General features: G+C 41.6%; 1 protein-coding gene across 2 annotated transcripts in view; it reads left to right on the forward strand.

Annotated features, from left to right (window-relative positions):
• Nucleotides 1-20,722, forward strand: part of EFHC2 (EF-hand domain containing 2) — a 71,105-nt gene that overhangs the window by 12,703 nt on the left and 37,680 nt on the right. For both annotated transcript variants that reach the window (XR_014789128.1, XM_084843889.1), the window contains exons 3-7: nt 4,057-4,207; nt 9,638-9,861; nt 17,688-17,939; nt 19,379-19,489; nt 19,755-19,893. Coding sequence is in view for 1 of the 2 variants with exons in the window: in XM_084843889.1 (XP_084700015.1) it covers nt 4,057-4,207; nt 9,638-9,861; nt 17,688-17,939; nt 19,379-19,489; nt 19,755-19,893 (877 nt within the window). In the remaining variant the exon portion in view is untranslated. The remainder of the gene's footprint in view (nt 1-4,056; nt 4,208-9,637; nt 9,862-17,687; nt 17,940-19,378; nt 19,490-19,754; nt 19,894-20,722) is intronic.

Below are 20,722 nucleotides of genomic sequence, written 5' to 3' on the forward strand. Positions count from 1 at the left end.
TCCCAGCGGAAGCTGCGTCCCAGGTAGCCGGCTCAGGTCGACTCAGCCTTCCATCCTTCTGAGGTCGGTAAAATGAGTACCCAGCTTGCAGGGGGAAAGGTAGCCACGACTGGAGAAGGCAATGGCAAACCATCCCGCTATAGTCTGCCATGAAAATGCCAGCGAAAGCAGTGTCCCTCTAGGAGTCAGCAATGACTCGGTGCTTGCACAGGAGGAACCTTTCCTTTCCTAATTGAAGGACAACCTTCACCCATATCAAGCCTGCCCACACTTTAAGTTCAGAAAGAGAGGTCCTTCTCACTTGCCCATCTGTGAGAGCAGTCAGGTGGGTGACCACACGTGAGAGGGCCTTCTCTGCAGTGGCCCCATGGCTTTGGAACAAGTTGCCATAGGAGGTCTGCCATGCTCCATCATAGCAGGCTTTTAAGAAGGCCTTGAAAACATATTATTTTACCTTGGCCTTCTCCTGATATGACTGCTATTGTTGCTGTTACTGCTGTTATTGTTGTTGCTGGTTTTATTGTTAGCTTTTATTGTTTTTATGTTTTTATCCCTTTTAATATTTTAACTGTTTTTATGTATTTTATTGCTGTAAGCTGCCTTGGGAGGACTTCTGCCCTGAAAGGTGGCCAAGAAATGTTAATATATATATATATACACGTTTAGCTAGACTGGCAGTTTCGCCTGTTTAGCTGGGGAGATTTGGAGCTGGAGGGGGTGAGGCTGCATGGCACATAGGAAGCTGTGTAAGCAGCTTCTACAGTCTCTTCCCCTACCCGCCCCTGGGACAGCCCCCTTTTCGCCATCTCCGTGCTCCATTTCCAAGCATGGAGACATAGCCACTGCAAAGAGAATTGTGCCGGCTACGAGGGGGTGTGGGCGGGGGTGGGGAGTGTGGTTTCTGGGAACTGAGCTCAGAGCCCTGGGTCCGACCTTGGTTTTCAGAAACAGAAAAATCCCGAAAAATCCCTCTGTATTCCAGCATTTTAAAATGTGCGGGTCACAGAATGGTGACACTTTAAAAGAGTTATCTTTTGCTGTTCTGTAGATTTCTTGAAAATTTTAAACTAGGATTAAGAGGAATAGGGAAGGGTATGCATATATTTCATTTTAATAATCTATAAAATGGGGTCTTCGTTTTTCCATTGTGTGTAAGCCTTGCTACAAGAATGTAATGCTTTTATGTGATCTACAAGCCAGTTCAGCCAAAGTGCTTTGGATTTAAAAAATTTCCCAGCCTATGAAAACCAGTGGGGTAGAATCAGCATAAATCCAAATACAATTACTTAACTGGACTGCGGATTAGGATGTGAAATAGTTAAGCTGTATATGGGACAATTCATGCTTGAAAATGTTCCTCGTAAAATTATACTGTCCAAGCAAGCCAAACATAATGTGGTTTCCAGATTGCCCCACAGGACTTGGCTAATCTTTATCCCCCTCCCCATTTTCTCCTTGATATACAACTTCTGTTAATTTTATTTAAAGAAAGAGGATAAACATCAGCACACAAACACACACATATGCCAAACAGCAGGCAGCTGGTGATATTTTGTTACCCAAGTAGTATGCTTACAAGAAATGGGATAACTCCAGAAGTTCAGGGATCTGAATCAGAAGTTATAATCTGCAGTGCTCATTTCCTTGCTAATTTGAAAATTCTTCTTGCTGAGGCTTATGGCTGTTCCCTTTTGATATGTGTAATGTTAGCTGTACAATCAGTGTTTAATTATCTATGCACAGCCTATCTAATTAGGAGATTAAATCTGCTCATTAAGGGCAACTTCAGATGAGACTTTACCCTGCGTTAATCCACTGCTTCTCTCGCCCCCACAGCTACTGTCACTCTGTCTCTGTACCAGAGCATGCTTGGGCATCCTTTCAGTAAGGCATGCTAAAGGATTTCTTCCCTCCTGTAACGTGTGCAATCCTGATCATATGCATGTTTGTTCAGAAATAAATACCACCATGTTCAGTGAGATTTACTTTGCAGGCTTTGGGCTATTTCCAATAATAGATTGCCTAAATCACATTTTAAAAGCCAGGAAATGACCAGAGCTGCACATCTCTGCAGTATCAGATGGGTCAGACATAACTATGAGGTCCCACAAAGCTCCCCGTTTTGGGCTTAGAGTTCATCCCACAAAGCTCCCAGGTTTTTGCCCAGAGTTCATACATCCCTATATTCATGTATCTGACTTTTACAAAGATGCTCAACTCAACTCTGGTCATTTTCTGGTCTCTCTCCTTCATTTTTATTTTTCAAAACGCAAGTAGGAACATGTAATGTTGGTTGCTATCCTTAGAGAGAGACTTCCACTTTCTATTGCACTCTAATGCTCAACCTCCTGCTCTGGATTCTAGATTGTACAGCAGATGTTGGCAAGGGCTGTGAGGACTGCTTGTCATATGACCTTTCTTGACAATTAAAAAAGGATTTAGTCAGAGTGCTGTACAGTACTTGCCTCAGCCACAAACTCCGTGGGTGGATTTAAGCAAGCCACTATCTCTCAGCCTCATCTGTAGTACTGGGATAACAATACCAATCAAGCTTTTTTAAAGGCTAACTGAGAAAAATACGATATTGTTATTGTTCCCACCTTTCACAGGTTTTGCGAGTCCTCCTACTTGGGCTGGTTTGGGGCAGCTGAGAGCTGATCACTGGAGGAGTTTTAATAGGCACTGCATTTCGCTTTTCCTGGCTTTTCTATATTGGCCTTTGGCTCCCTATCTCTCTCCTGTTCTCCCTTATTTATATTGTGTTTTGTAGACCAGGGCTGGGTAATTTCAGGCTTCTAGAATCTGCTTAGGTTTTTTTTTTTTTTACTAGAACCTCAAAGTTCATTAACTAGAGTCTGGTGCAAAACAGTGGCTCAGGGCAGACATAAACTGCATAGAATTAAGGAACAGGGTGCCTCAGACCACATGGATTGAACCAAGAATTTGTGTTCACAGTCCTTTCACACAAAAATCCACTCCTAGTTCTCCCCTCCCTTCACTTTCTTCCATCTCTGCAGCTATTTAAGGAGGTGAAGCCTTTTTGTTGTCATTGTTCAACAAATGGGAGTCAGAAACTCTTGCAGAACTACTGCAAATTATCCAGAGATCTACCTTCTGCCCACACCTATTTCTAAGCGTATGGCCAGGAGAAGCCCTTGTCTTCTCCCTCCTCCCATTAACTGTTGAATGCCTAGTTGGAGGTCGGTCGGTCCGTCCGTCCGTCCGTCCGTCCGTCTGAATGAATGAATAAATAAATAAATAAATAATATTTTAATGTACTGTCATGCCTTACAAATCTCTGGGAGGGGATAGACTAAACATTTAATAAATAAAATTAATCTATTTGCTTTTTAAAGATCACCACTGCTGGGATTATGAAAAAAGGTTAGTAACATGGGGATGTTTAGGGAGGACATCGTGACTCATATTTGAAGTTAGCACTTCCACTACTGCCCCCAATCTGGTAACAGGCAGTCACAGGATGATTGTTTTGTATGAACACAAAATAATTATTCAGCAAGTGGAGCTTAAACAGCATTCTTCTCTGTCACCGCCCCTTGTGACGTTATATACTCCATGGTACACTTGCACAGTAATGTGTTTTTAGCAATTTTAGAAACTTTTATCTTGATATTATTTTGGAGCTTTTTTGCATAAACTGGACATACGCTATTCTTTCTTTCTTTCCCATCATATACGTACGCATGTTTAAACCTAAATGAGCAGATATAGTCACTTCAGTTTAGTCCCTTAAACTATTTTCACAAGTGACATTCTCATGCAGTTTGTGCTAAATACATATGTTAATGTGAGAATCTGGCAGAGTAATTGATTGTATGTTCTAGACAGTGTAAGTTTTACAGTCACATATCAGACCTGTCCAAGTAGGAACCACTTAGGCCACATGTGTGACAATATAACTCAAGAGAAGTAAAACTGAATGTTGAAATCTGCTCCCCATACCTACCTGTTGTTCTATATGTTGCTTTGTTTCATTTACATCTTTGCTTACAGCACAGTAGATGTTGCTTTTTGACATTTTCTGTTTTTGTATAGGTATTGTCTTTTGATGCTTATTTTGATGAAGAAGTTCCTGACAAAAATCAAGAGCTGTATAGAATAAGACACTGTAAAATATATTTCTATCTGGAAGATGACACAATTCAGGTGGTTGAACCCCAGGTGAAGAATAGTGGAATGCCACAAGGTATTTTTATTTACAGATGTTGTACTCCTCCGTGCCTTTTTTTTTTTTAAGTGTAGTCTTTGCCTGCCTGTTACAATTTGCTTTTTACGTAGTATCATTGTTGCACACAAGCAGGATCTCATGGGCTGTTTCTGTTTTGTGGGTAGTTTGTTCACCACGGCAATAACCCACTCTGCACTGGGTTGGCAGATCACAATGAGTTGCGGCAACCGCTTGCCATGGCTTGAATATTTGCAATTGCTGCTGGCATGCACCACAACCCGCCGTGTTTTAAATAAGTCATGGTGGGCTCTGGTGATTGTGCAGATGGGCCCATTAGGTTCAGTTTCAGAGGTATAACACAAATTCCAGTGGTTCAGATAGCAGGCAGCTGTGATTCAGTAACTAGTTCATTATGTCCTAAGCTAATTTGAAAGGTATTTCATGGAATTGCATACAGGCTGTATGAAACTCCATTTTGTTTGTAGTGAATCTCACCCAGCCTAATTGGGACTTTTAAGTGAAAAATGTGAAACAATTTTCACTTTTTGTGTGTTTCACTATGGTTTCTCACCAACTCTAGGTGAAAGGGGGATCTCAACTTCAGAACCTTCCTCTCTGCTGTCATAGGAAATATTCTTAAAGGCAAAAAGTAAAAACCTATAAGCATGAGAGGTAAACTAGTTCAAACAGCAAAATCAGTGTGTGACAAAAACATGTAAGCTTGATGGGGACTAAACCACAGGCCAGAATGAAATACCAGATCAAAATGTATATGAATCAAATAAGGATATATGATAATGAACGGGAGATGAGAATAATAATCTTGGAAAGACACATAAAAATGTCTATCTTCTTGAAGTCAGAATGTATTAATGTAGTGGTGATAAGAAACCTTCCATGTTGAGATAGACTGTATGGGGAGATTCTTGCATATATTGTGTAATCTGTTAATGGAACCTTGGCAAACTGATGTTCTCTGATACAGAGAGCTTATGTCCATCCCTTAGGGTTAACTTTTGTTTCTGGTGTAGTCCACATCCCACAATCCAGAGCACAGCTAAGAAGGGGCTGGCTAGCTTCCCCAGGGTCAGCCAGTTTTAACAGGAGAAAGATGCTGCCTGCTGGCGGGTTTCCCCAAGGCCAGCTGGATGAAAAGGAAAGTGCAGTCAGGCGCATAAGGCTGCAGTCACACCCTCCAGCTTCAGTGAATCACTAATTGTCTTAAGGCGCCTGATGTTCCCAAATTCTTTAGAAAAATTGGTTCTGTGAGTACTCATGGTCTTGTTATCCTAGTTGGAAAGAGGGCAATAGGGCACAGAGGCTATTGGGTGAACCGGAAAAATGTGCTCAGAAGAGTTTTTTGTTCCACTATTTAGGAACTACTTTTTCCTCCATGGGTTTAGATAGTGAATAGCTCCACTGACCTTGGGCTAGAAGTTCTCAGCAAAATTTCCTGCAGTATATTGTCAGGATGTATTTAATGCCACAGACTTTTAAAACTAATTTTTGGAAGCCTATTGGGTTAAGAGACTGATAACTTTCACATTCTTTGCCTAACTTGGGACAAAGAGAGTATAGAATTTCTGAAAGGGATACAAATGTAATGAAATAATTAGTGGAAGTATCATGCAAAAATGTAGACTGGGTGGTGCAAAATGTGTATAACATGGATGAATATATTTTTTCTAGATTTTGCTTATGGATACAATTGTTTATGGAGCCCAGAGTTTTGGTCCATCTGCTGCACGTTAAACAACACTTTCCCTATTAACCTGCTATCAAAGATTGTGCAATAATCAGACATTGAGGTAATGTCTCTGGGGCAAAGCATTATGCCCTCCCATCTTTGCCTATTGGCAGCAGGATGTTTCCTTCCAGATAAAAGTTTACCTGATTTAACTCTATGCAAAGTAGGTAGACAGAAAAGGCACGAGTGTTTACAGTGAGTTTCATCCAGTGGTGGCTTTGCCTTAGCAGAAAGAGCTTCTGTTCGCTTAAGTTGGCACACCTGATTTTTGTACAATTCCCCATTCTGTTTCAGAGGGTCCACCAACTCTCAGAGGCAGCTTATTAGGGGGATACATGGGGGTTTGGGTGGGTAGGGAAGATCAGCAGAGTGTGGGTTAATTAATTAATCAGGTACACTAATTAATTAACCCATAATTTGCTGGGGTGCCTACAATTTGCTTATTGTTACAGTGCATTGCTTTCTTGATCTTGTCAGGTGCTGGATGTCTGGTTGTATAGATGATGGCAAATACATTTTCTTCTAAATGCCAGCCATGGCCACATGGGAAGGGGATACTCATCGGCCAGCCAGAGAAGGCTTCATTATAGCAATCTTTACTACTGAACAAATCCAAGAAGAACCAATTTGTTGAGACACAGCAGAGCACTTTAGAATACTGTTAAGCAGTTATTAAATTGCTCCCAAGGAATAGGACAAGATTTCCACCAAATAAGTTCATCCATTTCTGGACACGGTGCAAAAGGGCATATTCGCAGAAAACATTTCTGTTTTAATCGCAGGATGTTTCCAGGGAAGTCTTTTGACAGCAGAGAGAATTTTCTGAGTTGCTTGTTCAAGAACTCTGAGTGCAGTTTCACTTTTCTGGCCTGCAGATAGTAAATTATATGTAATTGCACTTGTGCAAGCACCTTGAGGCTCATTGAAATGATTGATTGTACTTTCAGTAGTGGACAAAATGTACATTATAGCCTCCTCATCTTTCTGATTTAATGTGCTGTCAAGATCTTTCCGTTTGCATGCATTTGGTGTAATACGTACCATTTTCTTATATTGTCCTTTCATGGAGGTTCCCTCTCGTTGTGTCAGGTTCCACCTTTGAATTGTAGCAGGAATTGAATTGATAATATGCAATTGAAGAGATTCTATGCTTGCTTTGATCCTGGAGTGTCTTATATTTTAAATTTGAGTTCTTCATAATATTCTGGATTAGATAATTACAGATTCATCACTCCCCTGAATGTTTAATAGAGTTTTGCTAAGGAGCTGCTGAGGGATTTTGGCAGTTTGTTGTGCTTTCCCATCCTCTTTCTCTAATGCACAGGAGTAACACATTTTGTTAAAAATGAAAGAGAAAATGGGATTTCTAGGACAGATTGCAATCCTTACCTCATCTTTCTAGAACAAGCTTGTGGCTGACCACCTGACTCTGAAACTTGCCATGATTCTCAACAGCGGAAATCCATGTATTAACACAGGGTGCAGTCTGTGCACACTTATGTGGGAGTATGGTCCACTGGATTTGGTGGGACTTATTGCTGAGTAAACATGCATAGGAACAGGATGTAATGGTGGCTGGAAAGAGAGGTAGGCAGCCACAGCAGTGGCAGCAGCTAAGAGGCAAAGGGCTCCATCCAGTAAGGAAGACATCCCACACAGTACTGATGATTAAGGTAAATGTATTAAGAGAATGGGGATAAGGTGGTCTGGTAAGACAACAGTTTTGCTTGATTCCTTTGTAAACTATAGGACCTAGTTCCAAGTCAACATGTATCAAAGCTTTCTTATAGAATAATAATAGACTACTGTGTCGGTAATGCATCAGTTTTTCTGGAAAGTTTTGAACTAATCCTGTTGCATTGAAGACCAGTATGAATACCTCCTCACCAACTGTTGTGCATGAGCACTTTAACAACACTATATACCAGTTCAGTTCTTACTGCTGTTGTCTTCTCTAAATAGGTATTTCTCATTTGATAGTTCCAAGACTTTCAGCAACATTGATATGCTCCTCCAAATATTGTCACAGTAGTTTTTCTGTCCTTTCATCTGTGTGATTTTATTTTGCTGGAAATGGAAATAAATGTCTGTTGAGATGCTAAAGCATGATGTATTAGTTTACACCTCCTGTTTCTCTTCAGTGTCCTCAAACACAAATAATGCTATTTTCCTATGGAAACCCAGGCAGTCATTATTGTAAAATAACCTCATGTAAGTACTCATGCATTTGCTCCCTATCTACTTTGCATAAAGTTAAAATGGGTTATGCACATATCTGCAAGGTGCTGAGAGTACTAGGGCAGATAGACAAAGCTGGCAGGAGGGAAGTAATGTTTTGCCCCATAAATTTTACCTCAGGAGAGAGAAAGCTGACGATTGTATAGAAGGATAAATATGGAAAATGTTGGTGTATAATAGGCAGTACATATGCCAAAATTTTGGGCTCCATAAGCAATTTTATCCATAAGCAAAAAAAGCCCCTTTTTTCCCTCACACATCTCATATATGTATTTTGCACTTCATCTACATTTTTTGTATGATGCTTCTAATAATTATTATGTTCTGGATACAAATAGTAGACTTTGCAAATAGTTATAAAGTAATACAGGAGTAGTTATTATATCACAGTTATTAATATGAGTGATTCCCCATGTCCATCCTCCACCAATCTTGTTTTGTAAACTAGATACAAAGCAGAAGTGGTGAGTGGGGGGGAGGCAACATCCTTACTTGCTCCCTCATGGCCCTGACTAGCCATGGATTATATAAGCCATGGTTGGTCGTTACGTGTGAACGGCGTCACAGTCTCATTCCTACTCAACACAATGCTCCCCTCCCCAAATTATACCTGTATTTCATAGGTAGGACAAATTTTCCAGAGCCTGCCATTATTCAGGACAGCATTTTATTTAAGTTTCTTTACTTCTTTATGGGATTTATATCATATCTTTCTACTCTTCAGAGGCCTCAAGACAGCTCAGGCTGCAATTCTATATACACTTACCCGAGGCTACTTCTGAACAGGCATGCATAGGGTTGCAGTTACAATGCAATCTGAAAAATGCAGTTTAAAACCAGACAATTTAATTAAAAAAACTAAACTAAAAACATAGCAGAACAACACAATACATCAGTGAGATTAAGCACTCTCAAAGAGAAGGCAGGCCAGATGCTTGCCTAAACAAAATTGTCGTGAGTTGGCGATGGAACACCAAAGGATGGGGCAAGATGAGTCTCATGAGGCAGGCAGTTCTACAGACAGGGTGCAGCTTCAGAGAAGGCCAGAGAAGGCATGCTGGAATGCTCCGCCCTGGCCAATAAATGCCCTGCACAAATGAAAATAGCTTGTCAGGGAGGCTAGGCTAAATTATCTTCTCTAACATGCTAATTTTATGTGTGGGAAAAGGTGTGTGGGGGGGGGGGGGGTTAGTTGAAGAAGTATTCAAGCATGTGATTCTATTCCTGCAGCCTGAAGTGGTACAGTTCTGAAAGAGCCTCAGTCATTGATTCTACAGATACATACGCTGGTCCTAACTGGTTTTGGAAGTTGAGATGGAATTTCCAGTCAGCCTATGACCTGTTAGCATTTGGGGGCTTAAATTTTCCACTCAAGCATGGTATTATCTGTATCAGTAACACTCTCGGAAGATTTGTTCCAATTATCATTTGAAGCAAATGGCATTAATTTTCCTCCAACACAGGAACTCTGCTTCGGCGTCATCGGGTTCCACTTCCGCCTCCTAATGAAGATCAGTTCTATACTGTAGATTATTTCAACCTCGACACAGATATCATCTTTTATGGTCGAAGGTATAAGATTATAGATTGTGATCAATTCACCAAAAATTTTTTGAGGAAGATGGGAGTCAGATTAAACCCTTCACTAAATCGTCCAGATGATCCCTATACCAAAGAACGTCAAAAGGTTAGCTGTAACAATGCTTGTTGATGAAATTCTTGGTTGCAATGCAAGAAATAATCAAAATGTTTATATGGAACATAAAGGATTTTAAAAAAGCCCTTCTCATATTGGAAATTTCAAATGCAGTTAACTTTGCAAATACATTTTATTTTGGACAAATTCAAAAATAAATTCAGAAAATGCCCAGTAAAAGGCCTACATCAATAGACTACATATTACAATTTTGCATATTTCTCTAACTGAACATAATATGAATCTGAATAGTCTTTGTTTACCATCAGTGTAAACACTGATGCTTTCAATCCATCTATCAATGAATGAAATTGTATATATTTAATCTGCTTTCTTTGCTTTGAGCACTGCTTCAGATAGTAACCAGCAGTCATTAAGGACGCAGTCCTATCCGGATGCCATCAGCCTATGAACTCGGAGGCTGACCGGCATCCTATGCAGGGTGGTTTGAGCAGGGAGGTGATTGTTGCCTCTGCGCTCCTCTTGCCCTGCATTTTTGCTAGATGGGCGATTTCGCCCATCTAGCTGGGGCTCTGAGGACCAGGAGGGAAGGAGGCCGGGGTGGCTGGAAGATTCTTCATAAGCCGGCTGTCGCAGTCTCCTTCCCTCCCTCCCCGCCAACCCGCCGAACCACTCCCTTTCACTCCTCTCTGAGCTCGCATTTGTGAGCTTGTAGAGGCAGCCAGTGTGGTTCTCTCTGCGCCAGCTGTGAGGAGGGGGCAGAGTGGGGGCAGGGAGCTCTGAGTCCTGGGTCCAAGGTTGGAGTGCTGTCTCCAGCCTGGGATTCAGGAATCTGAAAAATCCTATGGCCCCCAAGATGCTGCTTAGAGACCATAGGATTGCTCTCCCCATGGCTTATTATGAAATCTGGTGCATTATATGATAGTCTATCTTGTATGCAAGTAAACATTGAATAGTAGTCAGGTGAAAACCAATGCTGTAAAAGTAGAAAAGGAAATGCTTCTAATATTGCTTCTAATATTGGGAAGTTGCAAGTTAAGTCACTAAAGGAAGAGGAGCAGGGTACGTAGTGGGCTATAATAAGCAGGATATGTAGGAAGGACAGATGAGGAAGGGTTCCCACCCATGGCTGAAAATGGCTCACATCACAAGGGTGTTGATTTACATTTCAGGATACTACAGGAGAGGTAAGGAAGCAGAGGGCCTGTGGGGCGGAGAGACAGGGTACCTGAATTTCATGTATCTGAGAAAAAGAAGTGGGCTGGAGGGAAAGACCTTGGAAGAGAAAGCAAAGGACTGCAGCATGGGGACTGAAGATGGACTCTGAAGATGAAACAAAAAGGAGGAATTCAGCAAGCAGAGGCCAAAGAAGGTAGGGGGAAATGGAGAAGAGGCACAGGGCAAGGAACAAATGGCTGCTGAGGGAAAAGAAGTAGAAGAGCTAATGGAATGAGGGAAGAGACGAGAGACTGGAAGAGGATAAGTTCAGAGGATAGGGCAAAGATATGAGGAGAGATGTGGAATTGGAGAGGACAGACGGTATGGAGATGAAAGATGGGAAGAGAGAGATTGGGTAGCAGAAGGAAACTGAGAGGAGAGTAGAAAGAGAGAGAACAGGAAGAGAGGAGAGATGCACCTGGCTTGCAGTTGGACCTCATGGGAGGGAGAAAGGAGCACTTTATGAAGAGGCACACAGGGAAGCAGAGATGAAGGAAAATGAATGGTAGGACTGTAGAGGGATGAGCAAGAAGCAGCTGGAAATTTCCCCACTACACCTTCCCTGTAGCCATAAGGTGAACTTCTGTGATGTCGGAGAATATTCTCATATATTACTCCTGAGCGGGAAAGTTAAGTCATGGATTGTTGAAAGAAAGTGCGGTATCAACCAGGAGAACTAGAAAGTCAGTGTGGGATGGGGAAAATCATTCACAGGGGCTAGATCACATGAATAGGTGCAGAAAGGTAAGGCCTAGATTTCACATACGGATGCCAGATAACCTGCTGAATATTTGCCGCAGGCCTCTAGAATACAAAACAGTACAACAAAATCTTCATTATATGAAACTTCTCCATATGCCTTGTCCCCTGTATATGACCCCTTTTAGTACAATTCCATTTAAATTGTATTCCTGCTGGTCCCACTGAATGTTTTCACAGTCATTTTATTGTGCAGAATGAGGTTGTAATGTATTCATAGCAAGTTTGTTTTAAAGCCTGGAAGAGAAACTTCGTGATAAATAGATACTCTAGGGAGAGATTAGGTAGAATAAATTTATTCAGCTGACATTTCTTGGCCAAACTTAACCTACCTTCTACATTTTCCTGAAGACCGTCAGTGCCATTTGTCAAAAACCTAGCTGTAGTTTAAGTCATTAGAATGAATGTGCAGAAGCATTATAGTTCCTTTTTGTAATATGTCTTGGGATGAGTGCATTACTACCACATTCTTTTAAATGGCAGATTTAATTGGGATCTTCCTGGTTGGAGCATGAATGCACTATAGTAACTTTCAGATTCATTTAGTACCAGTTTCTGTTCTATCATGTGTCCTCTCCTGTGTCTGTACTACAACCTGTTTGCAAGACACCATGAAAGGAGGCGTATAGAAACTGAAGGAAAAGAGTAGAGCTTCGTTATTCCACTGCAAAAATAAAGACACGAAGACACCACAGTGCAAATTGTAGAGAACAATCCACATAGGATAGTTCTATATTCCCTTAATTGGATTACAGTGCAATCCTATGCATGTCTACTCAGGGGTAAGCTCCATGGAGTTTAATGGGACTTACTCTCAGGTAAGTAGGTTTAGGATTGCAGTCTTAATCTTATTTTTCCCCAGTCTCTAGAGTGGGATATTGTGATGGAACTTTTTTTAGTTGAACTGCATATAACAACTGTTAGGGCAGCTATATATAAATCTATTTATATTGCCATTGTTATTTATTTACCATACTTGGTGTTTTAGCTGGCATGTAAAATAACTGACTGGGAATGTATATCTTAAGCCCAGCTAAATCTGACAAATCTAACTGTGATCTGTTCTCCAGGACGATGGTTGCGTCAGTCTATGGCAGATTTAGAGAAGTGTTAATCTCTGTATTGTTGTAATATGGCATTGTTGAATTTGACTCCTCCAAGGATATATTTCACTGATGAGGGAGTGACATCTGTGGCTCAGAGGACAATTGGTCTTATTACCATCAATTTTTGTCTTCAAAATCTCTTAGTTTCATTACTTCCTTCTGTCATTTTATTTTTCTTATATCAATATCATAATCTCTTTATATTTTGTGAAAAGTATAATAGCAATATTTGGTATTAAACACGTGTTCTTTTTGACCATCAAAATAATACTGGATGTATTAACTTGGTTCACATGATACGAAAACCCACCATGGCTGAGCACCGTGTTGTGAGAACCTGGTGTGGTTTCTGCAGAGTGACTAATTTTTTATGAATAAGCCACCTTGAGAACCCATGGCTTGTTTTAGGGTTGTTCATACCCATGGTGGCTCATTGTGTCATCTGAACCCGTGAGGGCGACTTAATTGTGGGTTGTCAGGAATGACTATAGAGTGGCCCGGCAAGAGTGACAAAAACTGCTGCTGTTTCTCGCGATCTCGCTAGTATCACCGCCATCCTTCCTCATCCCTTCTCAGTGCCCTCTGCCCCGTGCTCCTAAAAATAGAGAAGAAAGACCTGAACACGTTTGCAGCTTTAAAAAAAAAAAATCAGTCCTGCACAAGTGCACAGGAGCAAATGTCTGCTACTAGGCAATTTTCATATATTTTTCCTCTATTTTACTACACTGCCTTGAAATTTGTGTAATTTTCACCTCTGTTTTACTGCTCTGCCATGAGATTTGCACAAAAATCCCCTCTGTGTTACTGCTCTTCCATGAGAATTTGAGTATGTTTAGCAGCCCTGGTCACTGCTTTGTAACCTATAAGTATGTGAGCCAGCTATCAATGGAGAGAAGCGACAAGCAGGAAGGGGTGGGTGGCAGCTGGCAGGTATAGGTGAGAAGGCACTTTGTGAGCAGGTGTTCTTATTTCAGTGTAACGTGAAGCAGCCTTTAAAAAAGTGTTCCCTAGCAAGGGAAGCCCAGAAGTGGAGGACATTGCTAAGAGGGTTGTTGTTGTTGTTTATTCAGTCAGTCGCTTCCGACTCTTCGTGACTTCATGGACCAGCTCATGCCAGAGCTTCCTGACGGCCGTCGCCACCCCCAGCTCCCCCAAGGTCGAGTCCGTCACCTCCAGAATATCATCCATCCACCTTGCCCTTGGTCGGCCCCTCTTCCTTTTGCCTTCCACTTTCCCTAGCATCAGCATCTTCTCCAGGGTATCTTGTCTTCTCATGATGTGGCCAAAGTACTTCAGTTTTGCCTTTAATATCCTTCCCTCAAGTGAGCAGTCTGGCTTTATTTCCTGGAGTATGGACTGGTTTGATCTTAATGCAGTCCAAGGCACTCTCAGAATTTTCCTCCAACACCACAGTTCAAAAGCATCTATCTTCCTTCGCTCAGCCTTCCTTATGGTCCAGCTCTTGCAGCCATAGGTTACTACGGGGAATACCATTACTTTAACTATGCAGACCTTTGTTGTCAGTGTGATCTCTCTGCTCTTCACTATTTTATCAAGATTTGTCATTGCTGTCCTCCCAAGAAGTAAACGTCTTCTAATTTCCTGGCTGCAGTCAGTGTCTGCAGTAATCTTTGCGCCTAGAAAGACAAAGTCTGTCACTGCCTCCACGTTTTCTCCCTCTATTTGCCAGTTATCAATCAAGCTGGTTGCCCTAATCTTGGTTTCTTTGAGGTTTAACTGCAACCCAGCTTTTGCACTTTCTTCTTTCACCTTCGTCAGAAGGTTCCTCAGCTCCCCCTCGCTTTCAGCCATCAAAGTGGTATCATCTGCATATCTGAGATTGTTAATGTTTCTTCCAGTGAATTTAACTCCAGCCTTGGCTTCATCAAACCCAGCACGTCGCATGATGTGTTCTGCGTACAGGTTGAATAGGTAGGGTGAGAGTATACAACCCTGCTGTACTCCTTTCCCAATCTTAAACCAGTCCGTTGTTCCGTGGTCTGTTCTTACCGTTGCTATTTGGTCATTATACAGATTCCTCAGAAGGCAGACAAGATGACTTGGTATCCCCATAAGAGGGATATGCTTGGCTAAATATAGGAGAGGTGGTCTTGCACTGTTGCTCAAGAGTGCAAGTCCCCCAAAATAAAAATTTTAAAAGCTGGGGAACACGCTTCCATGTTCATAAGGGCTCAGAAAATTCTTTTATTTTTTCGATCTGATGCTGGGGGTGGGGGAGCCGAGAGTGGCTGCAGCTACAGGACAGAAGGTGCTTCCTGGGTGGGTGTTCAAAAATGCTGTTTGCTAGCAAGGGAAAGGCCAAGGTGGAGGATGAAATCGACAAAGTTATTGACAGGAGGGGGATATCAGTATGCTGGGCTAAATAGCATACAGGAGCTCCTGCACTATCCCCCCCCCTTTGTGATTACATTACCACTCTGAAAATTAATTACATTTGGTGATCTGTTGTGAGCATGGGGGGAGTTCCCCTCAGGAGATGGCAACTCCAGTGAACAAATTGCAGATAGAGTGCTGACATAGGGACTGAGGAGATGAAGAGTTCTGCCACAAAGGTGCCTGGGATACATGCCAGAACCAGCAGGAAGACTGAGGGGGATGGTGAAACAAGCCATGGCAAGCCACAGAGTGCCCAATCATCTGTTGGTTTAGTGAGCGAACAGCCAACCCTCAGTAGCTTATTTGCAGGGTGGCTTTGCATGAATGCAAACCTACCCATTGTAAATGATTGTCTAAAATCTGAACAATTTCCTGCAAAATTCATACCTCCTGCAGTAGATGCCACTAATAGCAGTATACTATCCCCCTTTCTTGTCCCCAGGCCCTGTGGCAGGGTTTTTCCACACTATTACCATCTCCTAGGTTCCCTAGTTTTGTTTTGTTTTATATCATGCTTTTATCCCATCTTTCCTTCAAGGAACACAGACTGGGGTACATGGTATTCCTATGCCATGTACACCAGGTAGGTTAGGCTGAAAGACTGTGATTTCTTCAATTCCACGGAGTAAGTTTAATGCTGAGCAACAATTTGAATTCAAGAATTCCTGGCCCAAGTCCTGCTCAGTCGCTGCACCACACTGCTTTGGATATTAGCCTGCTGTCTCCACAGCTCTGCTAGAGCACATAGCTGCTGGTGTTACCACCCTCTGGAGAAATCATTGTCCACCCCACTCTACAGCTAAACTGAACTTTTGCTTCCCTCACAGCAATTGCGTTGAGTTTTAATGTTTTATGAATGTTACTTTCTGTGTCTGTGACAGCTTGGCAGCTCAGCCAGTGGCTGGGGCCTGTGTGTTGATAGTTATGTCACATCAAATTTCCAGCCACATCCTCCCCATTGAGTCTTTTGGCCATTTTCCCTCTTCCCCTCCCCCAATGTCTTTTCCATCCCCTCCTTGCTTCAGCTCCCTGCTTCCTTCTTGATTCCTTTCCCGGTCCCCCTCCCACTAACTCTGCCTGCCTGCCTGCCTGCCTGCCTTCCTTGTCCAGCTTCTGTGATGTCACAATGTTGGAAGTAAGTGTTCTGAAGAAATGACAAGATGGAGTTTGTTCTCTTTGCTGTGTGCTTTTCTCTATTTTCACTGTAATCCAGAGGTCATATTTTAGCCTTCAAAAGGTAAACCAAGCTTCTTATACCATTTGGACTGAGTCCAAGGTGTCCATGTATGTCTTTCCATAGGCTTTCTGTCACATTGCTGTATTCTCCCAGCTCTAGTCATGAATAATTTCTTCACTCATTCTCTTTCCCAATCTCTCTCCCACCCCATGCTGGATCGTCCTTGTCCTTATTATCTCTTCCATTTCCTCATGGCTATTCCCTTCCATTCATCATCCACTCCTGTTTCCACACACTAAATATTACCATTCCTTTTCCATATTTCTTTGACCTGCTCCCTCACCCCCGAGTCTTCTACCTATTCTGGCTCCCTGTTTTCTGCCGCAACTTCTTCTGGGCCTTATTTAACAGGCTCTATTTAGCAAGTTAATAATTTTAAGCAGTACTAACAGGTACATTTTGAGACAACCCTCAATGATCGGTAAGGATTGCATAATTGAAAAAGTTCAGGGTTGGGCAGAAGGTAGATTTCCAGATGTTTGGGATTTCAACTCTCAGCATTCCTGACCATTGGCAGAAGCTGAAGTTGAAAACATCAGGCGACCTACCTTCGGCATAACACTGGTTTAGTTTATAAGAGAAGCTCAAAAGAATAAAAAAAATGAAAGTATTGCTTTATAGGGGGAGGAAAAACTTCAGGGAAGGTAAATATGTCACCCCCAACCCCATTTCACAGATCAGAACTTATATAAAATTAAAATAAGCATTATTGTAAGGTTGTCATAGAAGTATGGCTATTTATTGAGGATTTTCCGTTTTCAGATGTAAAAAGTATTTGTAAAAAAAGTGGTGTTTAAAAACTCTGTGTTATAGAAACAATTGTGAGTATGAAAATGCTATTCAGATGCTTTCTTACATTAAGCGTATGTTTCATTTGCTATAATCCATTTGAAATGTGTCCCAGTATTCTGAAAAACCCTGAGTGGCTTACCACAAAGGGCAGCAGAGTGTGTATATTCCTGGTTCTAACCCTGGTGACTCCTGCTGCTGTCTACATAAGCTACTTATATTAAAAGCTACTGATTTTTTTAAAAAAATAAAGCTTGCCATAAAAACTAGGTTTGATGCATCTAGATTTTTCTGTACTTAAGCTGTGTAATTTAAGAAAAGCTATTTTTCCTTTCTCTCTTTACTTGCAGTTGATAGATAGTATGACGCCTTTGCGTCCTTATGAGCGCTTTGATACACTTCGTCAGTTTCTGGAGCATGATGGACATGTTTTACGTTTTTACGGCATTTGGGATGACACTGAAACAATGTTTGGGGATGTCCGAGAAGTGGTGCTACATTATTTTTTAGCTGATGACACCATTGAAATAAAAGAAGTGATACCAGTGAATTCAGGTCGGGATGCTGTACCTCTGTTCCTCAATAGGCAGAAGCTACCAAAGGCAAGTGTGTGTGCGTATGAAAAATACAGGTGGTGGTGGGGTGTGTGTGTGTGTGTGTGTGTATATATATATATATTTAGTAACTCAGATGACTGGATGTATTGGATACAATCCACCAAACCTTTGAACCTCTGATCCATCTGCTATTAATTTCAGTAGGACAAGGCCAGAGAGCTTCAGCTATTGGGTGGTATAGAAATGTAATAAAGAGTGAGAAAGAGAGGGAGAGAGATCCCTGCTGGATCAGACCAAAAGTCCATCTTGTCCATACTTGTAGAACACATGTGGGGAGAGAGGAGTTATTTTCCTCCCTGAAAGCTGTGGATTGACTCATAATTTCTGACCCCTGTCCATTAACCTCGAATCCCCTTTCCTCGTGGCAGATACTGGCTTCATCTGAAGTGGCAGGGAGGTCTCCTGCACCCAACTCCCACAGTGCCTTGAATGTTGCTAGTGCCAGGGCAGTATTCCAGGGACTAGGGGGGAGAGAGAAAGAGTTTCCTTCCTCCATCCTGAGGAGAGGAGGAGCTGAGAGAGAGTTGCCACCACAGCAGCAACTGGTATAGTTGGGTGGGAATGCTTCTATGATTATTAGATTATAATCATAGTCAGGGCAAGACTCAGGGTTGTAATGCTTGCCTTGTATTAAAGATGAGACTGCATCCCTGTTTGTCACATATGGGATAGCCTCAGCATGTGCCCATATGCTTGACATTAGCATCCCAAATACTGTCCTGATTTTTTTCTCCAGATCTCACAAACTAATTTGGAGGAAAGATGAGTGTTTAATTGGATTTTGGTTGTATGTTTGTGTGTAATCTCCAAAGATCTGAGACTGACAAAAGAGTCTCTCAATTTAATACCGCTACAAAGCTGAGAAAAGACAGAAGGGTAATCGCCAGAATTATGTGTGCCAGATTTATAGCTGACCAATACAAAATAACGTGATTAAATTTCATTTCTGGTAAATTCTAATATAAATGCAATTGTTTATAGTTCTATACCAAATGTATATGATTTTTTAAAAAGAGTACCATGGGAATCCTTTGGGCAGAGGTTTATTGGCATATTAATACTTTTCTAGATTGCTCAAATGTATCATTATATTCAGTTATAATATGAGATAAGGGAACGCACATAGCTCAGTGGTAGAGCATATGCCCAGCACACGGAAGGTCCCAGGTTCACTCCCTGGCATCTCCGGCTAAAAAGGTCAGGTAGCAGGTGATGTGAATGACCTCTGTGCCTGATACCTTTGGGAACCACTGCCAGTCAAAGTAGACAACACTGAGTAAGACGGACAAGTAGTTTGGCCTAGTATAAGGCAACCTCCTATTATTTTGTAAAATCTCAGGTACCAGATAACCCAGGTTATTCTCTCATGTTGCTCTGATAGTTACAGATATTAACAGCCTATTTCTCCTTCCCCAACACCCCAGTATGCTCCAGTTGGACTGTACCAGCCTGGTACAATCACAGATCGGACAGTCCTGAATGTGTTTGGAGGACTAGTAGGGAATAAAGGCCGTTACATTCTGGATAATCGTAAGGTAAGCAGCTACATTTGAATATGATTTTCACATATCTGTTTCGTGAAGAACACAAAATTCTTCGTAAAATGTCTACACACCACATAATACAACTTTTGCTGTTGTCTCAGTGATTAAGCAACTTGAGTTGGAATGTGGGTTGGGGGAGAAATAAAGGGATTTGTTTGCCCCTTTTGGGGTTATGTCAAGTTTCCACTTCTTAAAAAAACTCAATATGAGGTTCTTATAGGCTCTTGTATCTTTCCCCCACCCCCTCTATTACTAGACAGGAGCTGTACATCAGGAATTTTATAAAGACTGTGACCTGAGAATAGGGTCAGCAATCAATGTTTGGGGAAGAAAGGTAGTTCTCTGCGATTGTGATGAATTTACCAAAGAATATTATAAGACAAAGTATGGAGTCAGTAAGTAACAATACTGATACTTTGATGTGCTGCTCTTAAACAATAAGCTGGTACAGGGTGGCTTTTTGTTTTTTTGAGATGTTTTATATTTGTAGGTGAAAATTTAGTTTTATAATCTTTATAAATGATGTAATTTACTAACAGACAATAAAATGGTAGATTACTGTCGTGATTTGGAACCCCATGTGAGAATAAGTGCTGCGTACGTGGAGCTCCTGCACTTTTGGTTGTCCTAGTCACTTCACTGAATAGGACAGCTCCACTTGTGCAAAGATTCAAAAATATGCAGACATGTGTCTTCCATTGAAGTGAACGGAGCAGACCTTGCCAGTCCTACCCATACAACTAACTGCTAGATTAGAACACAAGGATGCTATCCAGAGCCATTACAATCGGTGAATTCCCTTTAGTTTATTAGAATCTGGATCATGCTCTTGTGTTGATGGTCCATAATGAGAGAGAGATTGAGAGAAAGAGATTGGACCAACAAGGCCTTTAAAATATTGCAGGGATTGATTGACTGATTGATTGATTATGTACTGCTGATAGAGTGCTCTAAGGATCATAACAGTGGTCTAACTGAGTTTTTAACAGCTCGTTTGAGTGCTCTTGTTGAATGAGCAGTGCAAAAGGAAAAAAGGGCTGCTTGAAAGACAGACTTTCCTGTTTCACAAATATTGGCCGGCTTCTTGCTCCTGCTGATCAGTCAGATTGGACCTCTCTTCTAGTTGCCTGTCATTTACTCTAACTTCGTCAGTCTCTCTCTAACTGTTAAAGGATGAGGTAGCAAATAATGTGAAAGACCTCTGTCTGAGATCCTAGCCCAGAG

The sequence above is a fragment of the Heloderma suspectum genome, chromosome 3, assembly GCF_057233095.1.
Source record: "Heloderma suspectum isolate Gila_16-S chromosome 3, 16-S_ref, whole genome shotgun sequence".
Lineage (NCBI taxonomy): Eukaryota > Metazoa > Chordata > Lepidosauria > Squamata > Helodermatidae > Heloderma > Heloderma suspectum.